Here is a 19,308-nt window from a genome sequence, read left to right on the forward strand (position 1 = left end):
ATAAATGTATTTATTATATATATATATATATATATATATATGTATTTTTTTTGTTTTCTATATATCTATATATCGGTTTATTTATTAATAACAAATAATATGAATCAAAATGCATTTCATTTCATTTTACAATTGCTGAAAAAAATCTAAAAATTAAATCTGAGCTGATGTTTCACAGTTAACAAAATGTTTTCCACTCTTACCCTTCCTCTGTTCAGGCTGGTGGTTGCTGTTGGCTTGGGTGGGGGTTGTTGGGTGGTCTTTGTCCTGAGTGGTCTCTCCAGTATGATTGAGTTTATTTTCCTGATGGAGCTCTACGTTGACTTTAGTCTCTACTCTTAGTCTGCCTGCCCCTCCGGGATCTTCACTGTCACTGGCTGTCATGGCTTCAGTTGGCCAGTAAGGCCTAACATGATTGGACACCGTGTCAACTAAGACATGGATAAAGCGGTTAATGTTATTTGACACTTTAATACTTTATAAATGCATCCACCAATTTCAGATTTCCATATTTGAATGTAATTCCAAAAGCAAAATACCTTCTTTTGTACCCTTTGGAGTGCTATGTAGTGGTTGTCTCTCATTATTCCACTTTGGCTTCATGTCCATGTCTTCGTCTTCGCTATCGGATGAGTGAGAGGAGGCATATGAGCTGCTGTGCTCATCCACAGAGAGCTCGCTGTCTGAATCCGAGTCTGAATACACACAAATTTATGTCAACGAATTGTTTGAGGTGACAAACACCAACACTAAGTCTGGCAGTTCACAAATACAGATGTCACACTACGTTGCGCTTGTCTACATGTGGATAACAGGCAGTAAATATAGATTTTAGTGCTGGCTTTGGAAAAGTTTTTCTTACCATCTGCTTTAGTGCCGTTACGGAAAAGTGAGCCGTCAATGTCAGTGAGTCCAGCTTTAGCATTTCCAGATGAAACACTGGGCTTCTGACCCAATTCATCCCTGTGTAGGAGTGAAAGCAGGAGAATGAGAGCCATACAAGACAGATGCCAAACACATGACCTCTAGTCGCAATGAGATTAGATACCAGTGAAAAACAAAAAATGATTTGAAAGTTGACTTCATATCAGTTTACACTAACTTGCTCAAAGTCTTGTTGTCTAGAGGTTTAGCTTCATAAAATTGTCTAAATAAACTTAATCTGAAATTCCTTCCAGTTACAAAATTACTATTTTATAGTAAATTACACAATATTTTTTAAAAGTTTGAGGTAAGTAACATTTTGAATGTTTTTGACAGTAAAACACAGTAAAAACAGTAATATTGTGGAATGATTAACACCATTTAAAACTGTTTCCTAACTAATTATATTTTAAAAAATGTCTCTCTTTTAAATCTGTGTGATTCATTTCCATTATTTAGTTCCTCTAAACTGTCAATAAATCAGTGCAAAATGTGACACAACCATTCCTTCATAAATGTATTTTTTTTAGTAAAACTTGCGTAAATATGTATCTAAATGTATGTAATATATGTAAATATTGCTGTTTATTACTATGTATTGTTATACTGTGGCATACAAATGTAAAAATTAAATATCATAGTTTCTAGTGCCCTTTTAGTAAATATTCTATTGAATTATTATTATTTTTAAGTAGGTTTTTACTCATTTTGAATCCACTTGGCAACAATAAATATCAAAATGCTAAAATCAATTTATTTAAAATAATTGATTAACCTATATTTACAGAATTTTAGCATCAATTATATATTATTATAGTATTTATTAATATTTTAAATGTTCTTGACTGATTATGATTTAGTTATTAGTTTTTGTTTGTTTAAATATATCTATTCAGCTTTATTTCGGTTTTAGTGATTTTATTACTTCAATTTATTTATTAATTATATTTTTTAAAGAGGCTTCTTATGCTCATCAAGGCTGTGTTTATTTGATCAAACACACAGAACAAAATGTAATATTGTGAAATATTATTACAATTATAAAATATATTTTTTCTATTTTAATAAACTAAAATAAACTTAAACTTATAATAAAAATGCATTTATTACTGTGATAAAAGCTGAATTTTCAGCATCATTACTTCAGTCTTCAGTGTCACATGATCCTTCAGAAATCATTCTAATATGTTGATTCATTATGAGTCCTGGAAACAGTTGTGATGCTTAATACTTTTTTTGGAACCTGTGATACTTTTTTTCAGGATTCTTTGATGAATAAAAAGTCAAAAGAACACAAACGAAAAGAACAGCATTTATTTAAATAGAAAACAATCTACAATACCATTCAAATGTGTAAGAAATTACTACTTGTGTTCAGCAAGGATGTGTTAAATTGATAAAAAGTGATAGCAAAGACTATTGTTACCAAATGATTATATTTTGAATAAATGCTGTTTTTTTGGAATGCTGTCTTTTTATTAATCAAAGAATCCTGAAAAAAGTAACACAGGTTCCACAAATATATATATGTATATATATCAGCACAACTGTTGCCAACATAGATAATTCTAATAATAATTCAGCATATTAGAATGATTTCTGAAGGTTTGTGTGACTCTTAAGACTGTAGTTATGGCTGATAAAAAGTCAGATTTGCATCACAGGAATAAATTAATTACAAGTCTTTCTGATCCCAAATTTTTGAACAGCTGTGTAATTTTGATTATTTTTTTAATTACATTTTAATAGTTTTATTTGTTTTTTTTTTAATAGTTTTAGTCTGGCCATACTGTGAGCAAATTAGTAGGCCATTCTGCTAGCATGCCATGCTAACAACAAGCATGCAAAGGATAAGTGCTTTCAAAATGACTAATGAACTGAATCTATAAACAAAGCATGGATGTTACAAAGTTGCATGTGTTCAAGTGGGACACATGGGAATACATGCAGGAATGTGTTTCAGAGTTTGTGTACATGTTCGCAGCACTGCAAAGCAAAGCAGAAGCAATGCACCTTTGCGCATGCATAGAGAAAAGTAAAGAATAAGATGAATCAGAGAATAAGACATAAAGAGTTATTATTCCATTATTCAGAAATGTCAGGTAGGATGAGAGAAAGTAAAATGTTACATAATGAGAGCGTAGCGCAGTGCCCCAGCAGTAGCATGTTACCTGTGCGTGTAAGTAAGGTAGCTGCTGTGACTCTTGGCTGACCTGACTGTGCTCTCCAGAGACACCGTTGACTCTCCGATGGCCGAGCGAAACAGCGTGCCATCCTCCATATACGTGTTATTGCAGTTCAGCGTACGCTAAGGACAGAAAGAGCAAAGCACTGTAAATTAAGTAAATAACACATTTCCAAATGTTAGACCACTTCAGTTTCCTTTGATACTAAATTATGTGATGACTTAAATGGCTTGCTTGCAAATTACTTAAATTACCTCCTTATTAATTTGTTACAAGATAAACTGACATTTAAACCTCCTACCTGCTGTTTCCAGACTTGTGAAGAACAATTAATGTATGAATATTTAAGAACGTATACGTGTTACAGTAACTCACTGTCAGCAGGGTAGTGCGTGTGGCGCTTGACTCATCAGGTAGCTGTTTCTTTCCCGTGAAAACGTTCTTCAGATTTTTCCTCACTTCTTTATTGAACACAATGTGGAAGAAGAAAATGAATACGCCCTGAAAAACAGAAACAGGAAATGGAAGTGTTATTTTAGTATTTTTTATGTACACTGTAAAACGTTTTCAGCAGATTCAACTTAAAAACCTAAGTTCAGCAGCTGCCTTAAGTTTTTAAGTCAAATCAGCTTAAAACTACAAGCCATTTTAACTTATTACAATAAAAATGAGTTGATGTAACTTGCAAATTTAAATGGCTTAAGTTGATTTAACTTAAAATCTTAAGGCAGCTGCTAAACTTAAGTTTTTAAGTTGAAACTGGTGAAAACTTTTTACAGTGTAGTAATACAATATTTACTAATATTAAAGGGATAGTCTACCAAACAGTTGCTGGTTGCCATTGACTTCCATAGTATGGAAAAAAACTAAGTTGGAAGTAAATGGCTACCGTTGACTATTTAGTTAACAAGATTCTTCTAAATAAACTCATACAGGTTTGGAACAACTTGAGTGTAAGTACATTTGTGTGTGTGTGTGTGTGTGTGTACCTGGTATTCATCACGTTGTGGGGACCAAATGTCCCCACAAGGATAGGAATACCAGTAGATTTTGACCTTGTGGGGACATTTCTCAGGTCCCCATGAAGAAACAGGCTTATAAATCATGCACAATGAGTTTTTTTGATAAAGTAAAAGTATGCACAATCTCCTGTGAGGGCTAGGTTTAGGTGTAGGGTAGGTGTAGGGCGATAGAAAATACGGTTTGTACAGTATGAAAACCATTACGCCTATGGAATGTCCCCATAAAACATGTAAACCCAACATGTGTGTGTGTGTGTGTGTGTGTGTGTGTGTGTGTGTGTGTGTGTGTGTGTGTGTGTGTGTGTGTGTGTGTGTGTGTGTGTACCTGGTATTCATCACGTTGTGGGGACCAAATGTCCCCACAAGGATAGGAATACTAGTAGATTTTGACCTTTTGGGGACATTTCTCAGGTCCCCATGAGGAAACAGGCTTATAAATCATGCACAATGAGTTTTTTTGATGAAGTAAAAGTATGCACAATCTCCTGTGAGGGCTAGGTTTAGGTGTAGGGTAGGTGTAGGGCGATAGAAAATACGGTTTGTACAGTATGAAAACCATTACGCCTATGGAATGTCCCCATAAAACATGTAAACCCAACATGTGTGTGTGTGTGTGTGTGTGTGTGTGTGTGTGTGTGTGTGTGTGTGTACCTGGTATTCATCACGTTGTGGGGACCAAATGTCCCCACAAGGATAGGAATACTAGTAGATTTTGACCTTTTGGGGACATTTCTCAGGTCCCCATGAGGAAACAGGCTTATAAATCATGCACAATGAGTTTTTTTGATGAAGTAAAAGTATGCACAATCTCCTGTGAGGGCTGGGTTTAGGTGTAGGGTAGGTGTAGGGCGATAGAAAGTACGGTTTGTACAGTATGAAAACCATTATGCCTATGGAATGTCCCCATAAAACATGTAAACCCAACATGTGTGTGTGTGTGTGTGTGTGTGTGTGTGTGTGTGTGTGTGTGTGTGTGTGTGTGTGTGAACTATCCTTTTGAAATATTTCAGTTTTCAGTTCAAATTTTGATATATATTCAAACCAAAAAATTTTCAAACCCTAGATAATTTTAACTAGTGGTAAAGTAAAGATAGAAAAAATAAAGTAAACTGTGACATATTATACCCAAAAAGTCTTCATACAATGGACTACCAGTAAAATCTATACAAAGTTGGGAACAAAAATTATTCAGACATTTTGATCTGATGTTTTGCTTAAATGTTTTTTCTTTAATTGCTAATGTGACCTTTTTTCACTACAGACTGAACAAAATTAAGAATTGCTTGGTAATTGTTCAACAAAGTATTGATAGTTGTGTAACTATTGTCATACTAACAGTTTTTTTTTGGTTGATTGTAATCCATTACACACCTTTCTTGTCATATTTTATTACCATTTTCTAAACTATAGTAAATAAACTTTGATAATGTGAGAATGTTGAAAATGTCTGAATACATTTTGGTTCGACTGTATGCCTATTTATTTTTCAGTTTTAGTTTTTGTCATTTTTATTATTTCAATTTAAACTTCTAATTTCAGTTGTAATGTTTAATGTAATCTAAAATGTATATTTAATTTATTGCAGCTTAGGTTCTATTACAGAACTTTATCTTATAGTTTAGGTAACAAAAACAACACCGGTTGATATATCTGCAGTCAGATTTTCGTACACAATAACATACATAGCGGTTGTTTAGTGCCTTACTATGAGCAATAGTTATGGTGATGGTTGCCTTGTTTGTCTGTTTTGGAAAAACTGAGGTCAGGAATAGAGCAAGTGTTACCTGCAGACAGCTGAAGATGGCAAAGAGGTAGTGGAAGGTCATGACATCGCTGTTAACAGCCATTAAACCCAGTAGCCAGGTGGCGCTAATGAGCAACAGGATCAGAAAAGCCATCCGCAGTGCAGAGCTGGAGCACATACAAAAACCACAAGTGAGTACTGTATTTCATAAAACAATCCTCAGGAAATGCTCTCAAGAGACAGGGTAACAACGTCTTACATGACTCCAGATTTTTCATAGGAGCGTTGCCTACGGCCACACGACGCCTTTGCCGCCAGCACAAAGATAATGATGTTGACCTGTTAAAAGATTGTTTTCGACATTTGATCAGCTGAGTATGCAGAATGGAATGAGATTAGTCAGAATGACGAACAAATGATGAGTAGATGGACTTACCAGCACCACTAAAGCGATGGGTCCCGCAAAACTCCAAATGAGGGTGTCGTGGACGGACAGCCAGCAGAAGTCAGGGTTCCCATATCCTTGAGGATCCAAACCCACAGCCAAACCTGATGGGACACAAACATCAAATGTTGTGGGTGGTTGCTAATATGTGCAGTGTATTTTTAATGTGTTGCTATGCTGTTGGTGTTCGTTTGGCGTTGCTTTAGTGTCCTGATCATAGACTGTAGAAAAAGATGTACGACACATCTTCACTTCCTTCCACTATAGAAAAGTGAAGCCAAAACATCCCAAGTTTGGTCGCTGTCAAGTAACAGCCTAGGCTGGCTGGCTGGTCTTAGCTGGCTTTACCTGGTCGCCCAGCCCTCTAAAACCAACCTGCTGACCAGGTAAGACCAGTCTGGATGACCAGATGCACTACGGATGGCTTTTTTGATCCTGTTAACTGTTTCTTTCGGCAGGCACATGATTAAAAACTACCTCTAATGAAACCATCTTTGGTAAAAAATGTAGTTGAAGTGTAATTTGATTTTTTAGATTGGCTTATGTCCCAATTTACATGAGTTTACAACTTATACTGCAGCCAACCACCAGGGGGCGATTGAAATGTTTTGTCTGCACTTTTCAGGACATGTGATGCACACTTGGTCCTACATAATTGCTATGTGGTTGCTCGGGTTTTCTGAGCGGTTGGTAAGGCTTTGCTGTGTAGTTACTAATGTGTTCTGAGTGTTTTTTAGCTTGTTGTTGCTGTTGTTATCAATGCTGTTGCTACATTATTAAGAGAGCACAGTGCTACAGGGTTGATTGCTAAGGTGGTTTATAGCATGTTCCTACATGGTTGTTATAGATTTGCCAAATATTTTCTAAGGCTACATCTTAGGGTGACCATATTTTAGTTTTCAAGAAAGAGGACGGGGAGCAGAATGCAGCTGGGGATGTGGGGTAGGTAGGTGACCATATTGCATATTAAAACTCAAAATATGTCATTTCCATACCTAAACTACATTTTACAGTCACTGTTATGCAGATTGATTAAAAGCATTCCTAGCACAGTGGCCATCCTTTACAAAACTTATATCTACCACAGTTTTATCATTGACAGAATGCAAAATGTTTCACTACATTTCAGTCAAATGAAATTTATAATGCTTTAACCCACGGGATAAAATCAACACGCTGCAACAGTTTAAAATCAGCCCAATTCTGTGGAAAAAATGGGGATTTGGCAACCCTACATCCAACACGAGCTCCATCCAAAGCAATAGAAATACTCCCTGACAATTATATGCAATATTGTGGGAGCAGGATTAAGAAACTAGTCCCACACAATGAATGGCGACTGTAAAAAGCAAAAACTGAATCCTGGACCCCTTACGAAAGTTAACCGTGGATTTACTACAAATAAAACCAAAAAAAAAACATTGTTACTATGTCTTGCTACACTAACCATAGTTTAACCATGGTGTTTGCAGTAAAGCTGTGGTTATACAATTAGTAATCAATGTGGAAAAAACATGGTCACTTTTACTATAATAAAACCATGGTTAATTTTATGGTTACCCTACTACATGTACATTAACTTGGATACATTTGAAAATGGGACTTTTGTTTTAAAACGCTCTCGCTCCACACTAGCATTTTCAAGCATTTTTCAAAAGTGGCTCATCCACACTAAAACGTAGGAAAACGTTAAATTTGCCTTACTGCGCATGTGTAAAACCTAACAAAAAGCTTAGTGAGATGATGAAGACGGAACAGACATAAGTTTTTACATAGTGCTGTACTTCTGACATTTTATTTAGAAAAAATATCCCACAATTCACTGACATCCAGGTCGCTCTCACTCACTATTATATGTTTGATTTAAAACACAACTGCCCTCATGTTTTGCCGCAGAACAGAAATCGTAAGTACATTTTCTGTCATCTTTGCAGGACTGCGATATGAGTAATGTACAGGGCAACATATCTTTAGCAACAATCAGGTAGTGTTGTCAAAAGTACCGACTTCAGTACCAGTTGGTACTGAAATTTAAAAAATGTGATGATACCAGCATTTCCTGCAAACATTTTAAGTCTTAAACACCTCTGATTGGCCATTGTATTCACGTGTTCAACAGATATGCTTTCACACTCTTCACCGAGTGCTTACACAGACATACACAGGAGGTTTGAATGTTGTGACTATAAGAGGATCCATTTATTGAGCACATATATTATGATGATGGATCCGCTGATAGACATGGCTTTCAAACACTCCCATGTGTAGCTGTGTGCTCACAGGAAATGCTGGTATCGTCACATTTTTTACGTTTTAGTACTGACTGGTCCCAAAGTCGTTACTTTTGACCAAACTAGAAAGTAGCACAAATCAGCGGAATACTGGTATAAACATAGATATCTACTGGATTAATATGTGTCACATGACAAAACACGAGTCATAGTTTTCAAAGCCTACGTTTTCACAGTCTACACTACAATGCGAAAATTTTCAAATTTACAACACTGTTCCAGAAGAGTACAATGCAAATATTTAAATGTGTGCGGGTAATTTTATGGAGGACTGTTTCCTGAACCTTGGAGAGTAGCCTACAATGCCGGCTGTGCACAAAGGCTGTTTCTATAAGTGGGGCAATTCCAACTTTGTATGTGAATCTAGCGCTTCTGACTCACAGCCTGTAAGTACGTTTTCATATTTAAAGAATTTGCTACTGACTATTCAAACGCGAGTTTTGAGCAATGTGGAGTAGTGCTTGTTGTTTGTTGTCCTACAGTCACAAATGCAGACATGGTGTTATGTTTACGCAATCAATTATAATTATACAATTATATCATTATAATCAGTAATTAGGTCCTCACTGGATGCAACAAATTACTCATTTATAATGGGTTTTTTATTATTGTTGTCTCGTTGCGCCGAGACATGTTATCACAACATGGTAAGGGGTGTAACATTTCCGTCACATGCTTGAGGTATTCGGCCAATCACACTGCACCGGATAGCTGGCTAATCAGAGCACACTGTGTTTTTCAGAACGATGAGCTTTGTAAAAATCAAAGCGTTTCTGAAAGGCAGGGCAGAGAGGAGCAACAATAATGTACAGTATGTGAAAAATAATGTTCTTATTAGCAACATAATATGACCCCTTTAAGATATTTCTATATAGATACTAGGATGTTCTGGGTGATTGCTAGGACCTTGCTAGGATACTCAATGTGGTTGCAAAGGTTTTTTGGAAGGTTACTACAGCTTTACTATGCAGTTAAGGTGTTCTAACTGGTAGGTAGCGTTGCTGTTTGGTTGCCAGATAAGGTAATAAGGTGATCACCTAGAAAAGTAACAACATACTTCTCCTCTAAGCAGAACAGAGCAGGATGAGTTACACAATACACACAAGTTTGTTAAAACCCCTAACCCACAGTATGAGCAATGAATTACAGAACAGAGTAAAGAAAGCAGGCAGCCATTCATTAAGCTGGGAGGAGCAGAGAGGAGTCGGGTCAGCCTCTATTATCTCTAGGATAGGGGCTTTTTCACCGCTTTGAGCATGTGCCAGTGGAGAAAGTGACACCCATTATGGAGAGCAGAGCCATCGGAGAGAAAACAGAGAAAGAAAGAAAAAAAGAGCGAGCAAGAGAGCAAGAGCTAGTAATATGAAGACGTTGGCGTCCTGTCTCGTTCCCACAGGGATCACACACACACACACACACACACACACACACCATCCATCCAAAAGAAGGGGCGAGTCCTAGCACGACACCACAAATGCGTGTGTGTGCGGGTTTACAAACATTTCTAATGGTCTCTTAAGGAAATTCATGAGATGAAGGTGTGTATCTGTGTTGACATAGTGGACTTATGCTGAGTACATGAGTGTACAAATATGAACCTGCCAAGATGGTGGGTTGGGCGTAATATATGTACATGAAACAGTAATTAATGAATAGACTGGAGAGGGTGTGTGTCTCACCTGTAATAATAGCCGGTATCCCCCAGCCGATGGCGTAGTAGAAGCGCATGTGCCCGTGGTTGATGTTTCTGACTTCAGTGAGCATTCGGTAAATGTGCAAACCCTCCACAAAAGTCCAGGCGAATGTACACATGTAGAAGTAGTGCAAAAGGATGGCTATCACCGTACACACAAACTGGAGAGAGAGAAAGATGGTTAGTGTTTAACAAAAGCATTCGGCCAAATCGGATGAACAATAAGGTTACTTTCATCCTAAAAATGAATAGGAAAAAATAAAATAGCAGCTATTTTTTTAATCTTAATTGCCACTACTTTACATTTTTATTCTTGGACATACTCTTGACATGTGGGAAATTCATCCACTTATACACACCTTTTTATTTTTATTTTTTTACAAAGCTAGACCTAAACAGTGTGCCAAAAATGTAGCCATTAATTAAAATAATGTGAAAGTGTTTCTATATAACTTTACCTGAACCCTTGTACTAGCAGACACCAGTCACATCATAAACCAGTTCATTAAAAGAAAATACATTATGCCTAGTGTAAAACTACAGTTGTTTCACATGCTAGGTCTGCAGTATCTGTATAAAAATCCTAAGTACAGAAAGCTGTAATCTGCAATCCTGAGAGTGCCGCCCACCCACTGGCACAATAGTGAAAAGATGTGTCAAACCACATAGAAATTGATTTAAACCATTAAAGCTTTTTTCTACTCAGTAATGGATGACAAATACCCGAAATAAAAGCCACCTCACAGTAATCGCAGGCATTTGTCAAAGTGACCTCAATCCACAAGTATATGCAGCTGTTAATTACAGACTTAAGAAAGTAATTAGTGGAATTCGAGAATGGGAATCTAAAATACTAGATATCGCTGAAAGGGAAAACTGCAACATGAGACTCTCTTGATGAGAAGACACAAAACCACATTTGAGATCGAAATGCGCACTTATGATTTAACTTGATGAAAGTTCAAACCCATAAAGCCAGTCTTGTAATTTCATGTGCGGTCTTTTGAGTCCCTTCTCACATTTGTTTTACATTGTTTTGCTCTTTCCACTTTTAAACCCGGTTTCACAGTAATATTCTAAGGATGAACCCCTCACCGGGTTGTCGGTCTGGTTGATTCCAATGAGGAAGACCAGCTCAGAGAAGAACAAGGCGGCCACCAGGTTCTTGTGGATGCTGTGGAGGTTGGAGCGTAGTTTGTGCAGGATGGCCAGTAGGATGAAGGTGATGAGGAGCGCAAACAGGGAGGCAGAGACTGTGGTGTAGGTGACAATCTTCAGGGGAAGAACTTCACCGTGCTGACAGAATCAGAGAAAATTAGATTCACAATAAATTAGATTTACAAAAAAAGAAATAATTCACAGTAATAGTTCACCCAAAAATGAAAATTGCTATTTACTCAAGCCTTATGTCATTCCAAACCCATTAAATTACACAATCAACTTTTTAAGCTTTAAGAGATAAGAGATGAACCAAGCATGAATCAAAGTCTTGCATTAGACACAATCACTCAGTTTTGCTTGCTTGATGCACAAGAACCAATTATGTTTGTTAATTGCATAAACTTACAATGTATGAACAAGTTATGAGAAAAATTTAAAATAATTAGGAGTTGCCTATGCTCGTCCCTTGGCTCACAGCGGACAAACGCATGCCTCAGATTCGTTCATGAAATTTTCGGGTATTTCGCAGTTTTTGGAAAACATACCTTTGTAACTAGTCCTAGCTTAACTAGTCCTAGGTTTTTCACCCGATCGGAACCAAACCAGTGCAGAAAGATTCTCTGAAGTGAATATCAATAATTATCAAAAAATGAGTTGAACTTTTGACTCACCATCGCAAAGGGGCCACTTTTAGTAAAATCAGAACAATTATGTAAGAGCTCAATCTGAGGTCACAGGAAAAAAATTGCGGAGCTTGGCCAGTTGGTGCCGCTATAAGTGGGAAAAACACAAAAATGGCTATAACTTCGCAACCATTTGTCCTCAACAGGAAAATCTCTGTGCACAGTCTTGGTCCGAAGTGCCACAAGTGTCCATAAGGGCATTTGCATATCTAGAAAAACATGGCCGCTACTGGCCAACCCAATTTAAGCACCCATTAGACAAGGTTAACAGAAGCATATCGAAACGAAACTTGTGAGCCTGGTTGACTCACAGCCCCAAATGTCTGAGAGCAATTTGAAAGAAATTGGCCACTGGGGGAGCAATATCGCATTTTTTCAAGGGCGTAAGTAATTGAACATTGCACGTTTTTTCGCACATACGCACAATATTTGAATCATGCGGTAGAACTTCTCATTCCAGACAACTTTACCTTTAGAACCACTGCTTTCAGTTAAATCCTTGTTAAATGATTGAGAAAATGTAAAACAAACTACTTTTATGAACTAGTCCTAGGTCTTTAGCTCAATTTGGGAAAAAAACACTGCAGTAAAATTTTGTGGTCTCTCTAGGCCAATAATTATCCAAAAAAAATTGAAATGTACCCCTTGGGAATCTATAATGGTGTCGTTTAGAAAAGGGGCCTGTCCAAATTTACTCCTATAAAGCCTAAAAGAAAACTCAAAACTTCACAAAACCAGCACATGCGACAGGTGATTCTAAACAACCATGCAAAGTTTTAAGGGGATCAGACCACAGATGGCGCTATGGCAGTCATAATCATAAAAAAACATATTTCTCTGGTAAATTACCTGCATTTGCCAAAAATGCTTTTTAAAATGTAATGTCTTTTTCCTTATATGCTTAAATGCCTTAAGCGTTTGAACCCAGCTAATTGCTATACTCTTTTATTGTGTTTTCCGAAGATGAACAATGATGACAGACTTTTCATTTTTGGGTGAACTACTCTTTAAGTGATTGAGTTAAAATGGTGTATTTTTAGCCACAGTACCTCTCTCTTGGAGATGTCCATAAGCACAGCAAAGCTGGTCATGTGATTGCACTGACAGCTGATGTGGGTGTGGTTTCTGGAGATGAGGTCACATCCTTTAGACGACCAGGCGCCTGTGCCACCAACACTTAAATACCAAGACATATCAGACCAGCATTAATACTTTTTGAAGTAAATGTGGACTGATTTAGGAGATTTTATTTTAATTCCAGTGTTATCTAAATTATATTCAAAAGTGTGTGTCTGTGTAGGGGTTATGACTCACGTGATAGAGTGGTTCCAGAACACACACACAGGTTTAGTTCTCTCTTCTGTCTCCAGAAGGTTGTAGTCTAGTGTGATTGGTTGCTCCAGAGGAATGTGTAACGGCTCACCTTCACTGTACACAGTTGTGCTCACGATGGGAGTGTTAATGACAGGACGGTTCGGCAGTCTGTTGAAAAAACAGGCAGCAATGATGTTAAATGGATCTTCCTAGCATGGCAACCGTGTTCTTTGTTTGACTGTGGAATGCCACCAAGACTAAATATTTGGACAAGCGGTTTACAGTTGGACAAGTACTAAAAAGTGACATTCTATACCTGAGACTGCGGCGATCGGGGTCAAAGTGCTCTGGTAGAAGCTGGCCAAGAGATTTATAGATGAGGACTGTAGCCACGGGAAATGGTAGAAGACTCTCTGCATGCCTTTTTCTCTTCTTTGTAGCCAGGTCATGCTCTTCATCAGAGCTGCTTTGAGATTCTGGATCATCTGTAGGAGAAACTACAAGAGAGTTCATGTGAAAGAAAAGTTCATTTCCAGAACAAAAATGTGCAGATAATTTACTCACTCGATTGTCATCCAAGATGTTTATGTTTTTCTTTCTTCAGTCGTAGGGAAATTGTTTTTTGAGAAAAAATTTCAGAAATGTTCTACATACAGTGAACTCCTATGGTGCACGTAAGTGAGAACTTCCAAAACGCAGTTTAAATGAAACTCTAAACTATTAAAAAAAACAAAAAAAACTCCCATCTCATTTTCTCCTCCAGCTTCAAAATTGTCCTACATCATTGTTTTACCTTTTTTTTTTTTGTAGAGGGTGTTTGACTCTCCTTGTGCATTCACTTTGTAAACTTCTGCAGTAATGTAGGATGATTTGGAAATTGTTAATTTTTTTTAGAAAATAACCAATCATTTCACTAGATAAGACCCTTCTTCCTTGGCTGGGATCGTTTAGAACCTATTTGGAAGTTCCAACTCATGGGCACCATTGAAGTCCACTATATGGAGAGAAATCCTGAAATGTTTGTTTAAAAAAAAATCAATGTCTTTGCGACTGAAGAAAGTAAGATATAAACATTCTTGGATGACAAGGGGGTGAGCATATTATATGCAAATTTTTGTTCTGGAACTGAACTTCTTCTTTAACATGCCAATATTTCCTAATGGTGATTGAATATTATTAAATACTATTAACTACTGAAAAAATAACAGTATTTGTAGTTTATTTTGTTAGCAACCTGTGGCCGGCAAATCTATTTTATTCACATATATTACAGAAGTTTGAAGTAACTATAATGTATGATTTTACCTTTATGCTCTGAAGACTTGAAACTGAATTCTGGGAAAATAACTGATGACTTAAGGTCTTTGGGACACTCCTGGTCAGTCAATTGAAAACGAGGAATTTTTGCCTCATCTGGATAAATGGCATCCAGATAATCCACAGCAAAAACTGAGAAGTCAAAGTTTAAAGTTAAGAAGAACTGGATAGTGTTCAAAACAGTGATTGAATCTACATTAATAACTCAAACCAATTTGAAAAATGTTATTTATAGATGTTACTCACCCATATTCTCGGTTACAATGATGAAAGGTTTCAGGTAGGTCTTCCTCATGTTCTGGGCCACAGTGTTAGCATATTCCTCAAAGTTTTTCAACAGATGTGCTGTACCTCCTTCTGTTCTCTGTATTTGTTCCCAGTGCTCTTTATTACTGGCATCCAGGATTGCACTGCCAGCTTTCACTATGTTCTGCAAAATTCAAAGACATTTGGTATTTCAGAGTAAAATTCTATACTTTTGAGAGACATTAGAAAACTGAATCTGTGCCAAGACAAGACATAATGAATGCGGTCTTAAAACGCATCCTTATCCTAAAACCATGTATCAAGATAAGCACGTTCATGTTGCCAGATGTGCTTTAAATGTGGGCGTTTTCATTCTCATGACATCAGTCACTTTATGCTGTGTTATTTACACTAATCCACTAAACCGCAAGGCTAAAAGCGCACAATTTGGGGCTGCCAGAGCTCAAGTACAGAAGAGACCAAAAGAAAATTGGCATTGTTCGTATAGCTGTAAACAATGTTAAAAGTGCTAACATGCACAAAAGCTGATGTCACGGTGCTCAGAGTTTGCTAAGGTGGTGGTTTTTAATTTTTAACTAAAGGGCTTTCTAGATGGCTGCTATGTGAGTGCAACTAGATTACATTTACTGAAGAAAATGAGCCTGGCAAGCATCAGTTAAGTCAAAAGGGCCCAACCCCAAGTCTTTGGATATTGTGTTGTCTCCAATGGGCACTGCCAGTCTAAACAGCTCTTTTAATTATAATGGGACCTTATTTTATCCCGTCACGACATGCCGCATGTGTCCGATGTAGACACGGTGTAACAAAAATGATGTCTTTTCAACAGGTTGGATAATTTTGGGGTATAATTTGTGAAGCAAAAATGGTGTGGCAAAGATCTGCAGTTTAATAGCTGGGTTAGTGGTTTGTTCAGATATCAAACCCTACATTATGTATGAGCAACAGTAACAGTGATGCTTGTCTGAACAATAAGCACTAACAACTTTTAAGCATTAAAAATCCAGCAGATTATATTGGCAGTACATATGAAGGAGTAAAACCAACCTCGTTGAATTTGGCGTCACGCATGGCGGCCAGGTTAAAGCCTTGCTGCTGGCTCTCATAGTGCAGAATCCAGGAAATGAGCTGGTAGGTTGTCTTAACATCGTTTCCATAAAGGGACTTGGTCTGGTCAGTGGCGTTCTGTAACATCCGAGCGATGTCCTTTGATTTCTGCCCATCCATTGTTGATTCGTTACGATGCAACTCCTCATTCTGGTCAGAAAGAGGTAGGATATGAACAAGAGGAAGGGAGAAAGAAAGGTTACTTGAGATGTGTCAACAATGAATTAAACAATATGAGCTTTTTAATGATCGTTTATAACTTAAACATCTAGATCTACCAGTTTCTTGAGGTGGGAGAATGTGATGGTGGTACAGTTGAAGAGTTCAGGGGGCAGCCAGCCTTTCTCGTCACTGCAGTGTCTGACAGCAGTGCCTAAAGAATTAAGAAAACAGTAAATTTTTTTATATAATAAAGAATATTACATATACTTTTTGACTATTTGTTATTAAAAAATGCTATGTGTGACCCTGGACCACAAAACCAGTCTTGAGTTGCACAAGTATGTTTGTAGCAATAGCCAATAGCAATAGTCTTTTATGCCAAAAATCATTAGGATATTAAGTAAAGATCATGTTCCATGAAGATATTTTGTAAATTTCCTACCATAAATATATCAAAACATAATTTTTGATTCGTAATATGCATTGCTAAGAACTTCATTTGGACAACTTTGGTGATTTTACTCAATATTTAGTTTTTTTGTACTTTTCAACTAGTTGTATCTCGACCAAATATTGTCCTTTCTTAACAATCCATACATCAGTGAAAAGCTTATTCAGCTATCAGATGATGTATATATCTCAATTTCAAAAAACTGACCCTTATGACTGGTTTTGTGGTCCAGGGTCACATATATACATTGTATATACAATATTTTACTTTTATTGTAGAAAGAAGTTTTAGTTCAGAAGTTTCTCAAACTGAAACGAAACCTCACTCCAACAAGCACTTGGGTAAATGTGTCTTTATGCAAGCGCTGCCAAGCCGTGTCCCACAATACTTTTGTGTTTGCCAACCAGCTCCCTCTAGAGATGAGGCCTCATTAACATTCAGTTACCCAACCAATGAAAAGATCTAACTGGAGAGTTCTGCCAATGAGAGTTCTTTGTTAACAGGGCTAGGCAACGTCAATGGGGAGCGGCAGTGCCAAGTGACAGAAAGCCACTGAAAACAAGGGCATTCGCACAAGTTGAAGCCCATTATTTCACTTAAATGTCATACACTAGAATATAAATCAGTGTAGCTAGCTACACCAAAATGGTGTTAAACTTATTTTATTTATTTATTATTATTATTATTTTTTTTCAAATTTTGTTCCTTCTAATTCAGCCTCACTTATACTTTCAGCCCAAATCCGTTTTTTGGGCAAATCTGAGTCAAATCCCATCATATTTAGATTAGATTCATATATAGATCACATTTTAGTCTGAATAGCCACAAACTACATGAAATCCGTTTTTTTTTTGCAAATCTGTTTTGAGCTACTTTCGTATGTGGTTTGGAATCCTATTCAAATCACGTTTCTGGAAATCTGTTTCCGTTTGACCAGTCAGTTATTATCTCAAACCCAAACTGATCTTCTGTAATTGTAATTGTAACTTGTATATGTGACAAAGGACCACAAAACCAGTCATAAGTAGCCAACATTACATTGTATGGGTCAAAATTATAGATTTTTCTTTTATGCCAAAAATCGATAGGATATTAAGTAAAGATCATGTTCCATGAAGATATTTTCTAAATTTTCTACCATAAATATATCAAAACTTTTTGATTAGTAATATGCATTGCTAAGAACTTCATTTAGACAACTTTAAAGGCGATTTTCTCAATATTTAGATATTTTTCCACCCTCAGATTCCAGATTTTCAAATAATCTATTTGCCAAATATTGTCCTATCCTAACAAACCATACCCCATCAAACCATCAATGAAAAGCGTGTTTATTCAGCTTTCAGATGATGTATAAATATCAATTTTAAAAAATGTACCCTTATGACTGGTTTTGTGGTCCAGGGTCACATGATAATTTAGATATTGACTGTCGATTCTTCTCAATAACAGGGCCAGTATTACTCACCAATAGATCCTTTGGGACAATTCATCGCTACCGGACGTCCAAAATTGGTCCTTGGCCACCAGATTCCAGCGTCAAAAGCTTTTGGGCAGCCCTCATATACAACTAAATGGTAAAGATAATGAAACATAATGAGATTTACTTTGCACTTCATTAGTGTAGATGGACATTCCAACATCTTTCATTTAAACTCAAAGCAGGTTGGCTGAAAACAAGTACATACCCTCACAGCCCGTGTTAGTCACTTCAGAGAAGGGGTTGTCACAGCGGTTGCACTGTCGGCCAATCACACCTGCCTTGCAGGGGCACTGGCCCGTCTCTGGGTCACAGATGCGTGAATTGGCGCCCAAATGGAAGCAGTCGCATGGGAAACAGGTGTCACTGTCTTTTGGTCGATAGTAGTTGTCCTGTGTGAAAGAGATGTAAGGAGTATGTAAGAATAGTCTCTAAAACAACCATCAATGTTTGTGGACAACACCACAGGCCAGACTAAAAAAGCTCAGCCAAGTTCGAGTAAATTATGTATAATTTCATCTTCATACTTTGCAGCGGCATTCTCCAGTAGTCTTGTTGCAGTCAGGGTTGAAGCCTTTGCTGACATCACAGTTGCAAGGGCCGCACATGGGGCTGCCCCACCAACCCCGAGGACATGGTTTTTCCACCCTGTGTTGCGAAAAAATAATAATTTTTACTTCTGTAAAGTGACATAATTGGCAAAGGTTACACGTTTTAACCTGTAACATCTGAACATTTCACTGAACATCAGATCACCAATGAGTCAAGCAAGAACCTTCCCATCAATCACTGGCAGGATTTGTCATGGTATAGAGATCAAAAGATTAGAAGTGAGAGTTCAGACTTCAGATGATAAGTAATAACACAACACTGGAGACTGGAAACTGATGAGAAACAGGATTGTGCCTGTTTGAGCAAGCAAATAAAGACCGACTGCCCAAGCAAACAAATTTTAACATTATTTTCTTGGGTGGTCGAAGACTGTTCTACAGGTGTACAGTACGTATATAAAGTTTATCCTGCACTTTACACATAAAACAGGTGATTTAGAAAAGTCATAGTCC

The 19,308-nt window shown here is 37.1% G+C and overlaps 1 protein-coding gene across 1 annotated transcript in view; it reads right to left on the reverse strand.

Moving 5' to 3' along the window:
* Positions 1 to 19,308, reverse strand: part of celsr1a (cadherin EGF LAG seven-pass G-type receptor 1a) — a 149,181-nt gene that overhangs the window by 37,238 nt on the left and 92,635 nt on the right. The window contains exons 16-35 of the mRNA XM_073837828.1: positions 18,772 to 18,892; positions 18,453 to 18,636; positions 18,233 to 18,334; positions 16,430 to 16,524; positions 16,092 to 16,301; positions 15,027 to 15,210; positions 14,769 to 14,912; positions 13,780 to 13,960; positions 13,464 to 13,631; positions 13,199 to 13,325; positions 11,401 to 11,601; positions 10,292 to 10,466; positions 6,313 to 6,425; positions 6,136 to 6,215; positions 5,917 to 6,043; positions 3,486 to 3,611; positions 3,096 to 3,232; positions 863 to 963; positions 552 to 695; positions 204 to 431 (exon numbers count right to left, since the gene is read on the reverse strand). Of these exons, the coding sequence (XP_073693929.1) occupies positions 204 to 431; positions 552 to 695; positions 863 to 963; positions 3,096 to 3,232; positions 3,486 to 3,611; positions 5,917 to 6,043; positions 6,136 to 6,215; positions 6,313 to 6,425; positions 10,292 to 10,466; positions 11,401 to 11,601; positions 13,199 to 13,325; positions 13,464 to 13,631; positions 13,780 to 13,960; positions 14,769 to 14,912; positions 15,027 to 15,210; positions 16,092 to 16,301; positions 16,430 to 16,524; positions 18,233 to 18,334; positions 18,453 to 18,636; positions 18,772 to 18,892 (2,948 nt within the window). The remainder of the gene's footprint in view (positions 1 to 203; positions 432 to 551; positions 696 to 862; positions 964 to 3,095; positions 3,233 to 3,485; positions 3,612 to 5,916; positions 6,044 to 6,135; positions 6,216 to 6,312; positions 6,426 to 10,291; positions 10,467 to 11,400; positions 11,602 to 13,198; positions 13,326 to 13,463; positions 13,632 to 13,779; positions 13,961 to 14,768; positions 14,913 to 15,026; positions 15,211 to 16,091; positions 16,302 to 16,429; positions 16,525 to 18,232; positions 18,335 to 18,452; positions 18,637 to 18,771; positions 18,893 to 19,308) is intronic.

The sequence above is a fragment of the Garra rufa genome, chromosome 4 (assembly GCF_049309525.1).
Source record: "Garra rufa chromosome 4, GarRuf1.0, whole genome shotgun sequence".
NCBI lineage: Eukaryota > Metazoa > Chordata > Actinopteri > Cypriniformes > Cyprinidae > Garra > Garra rufa.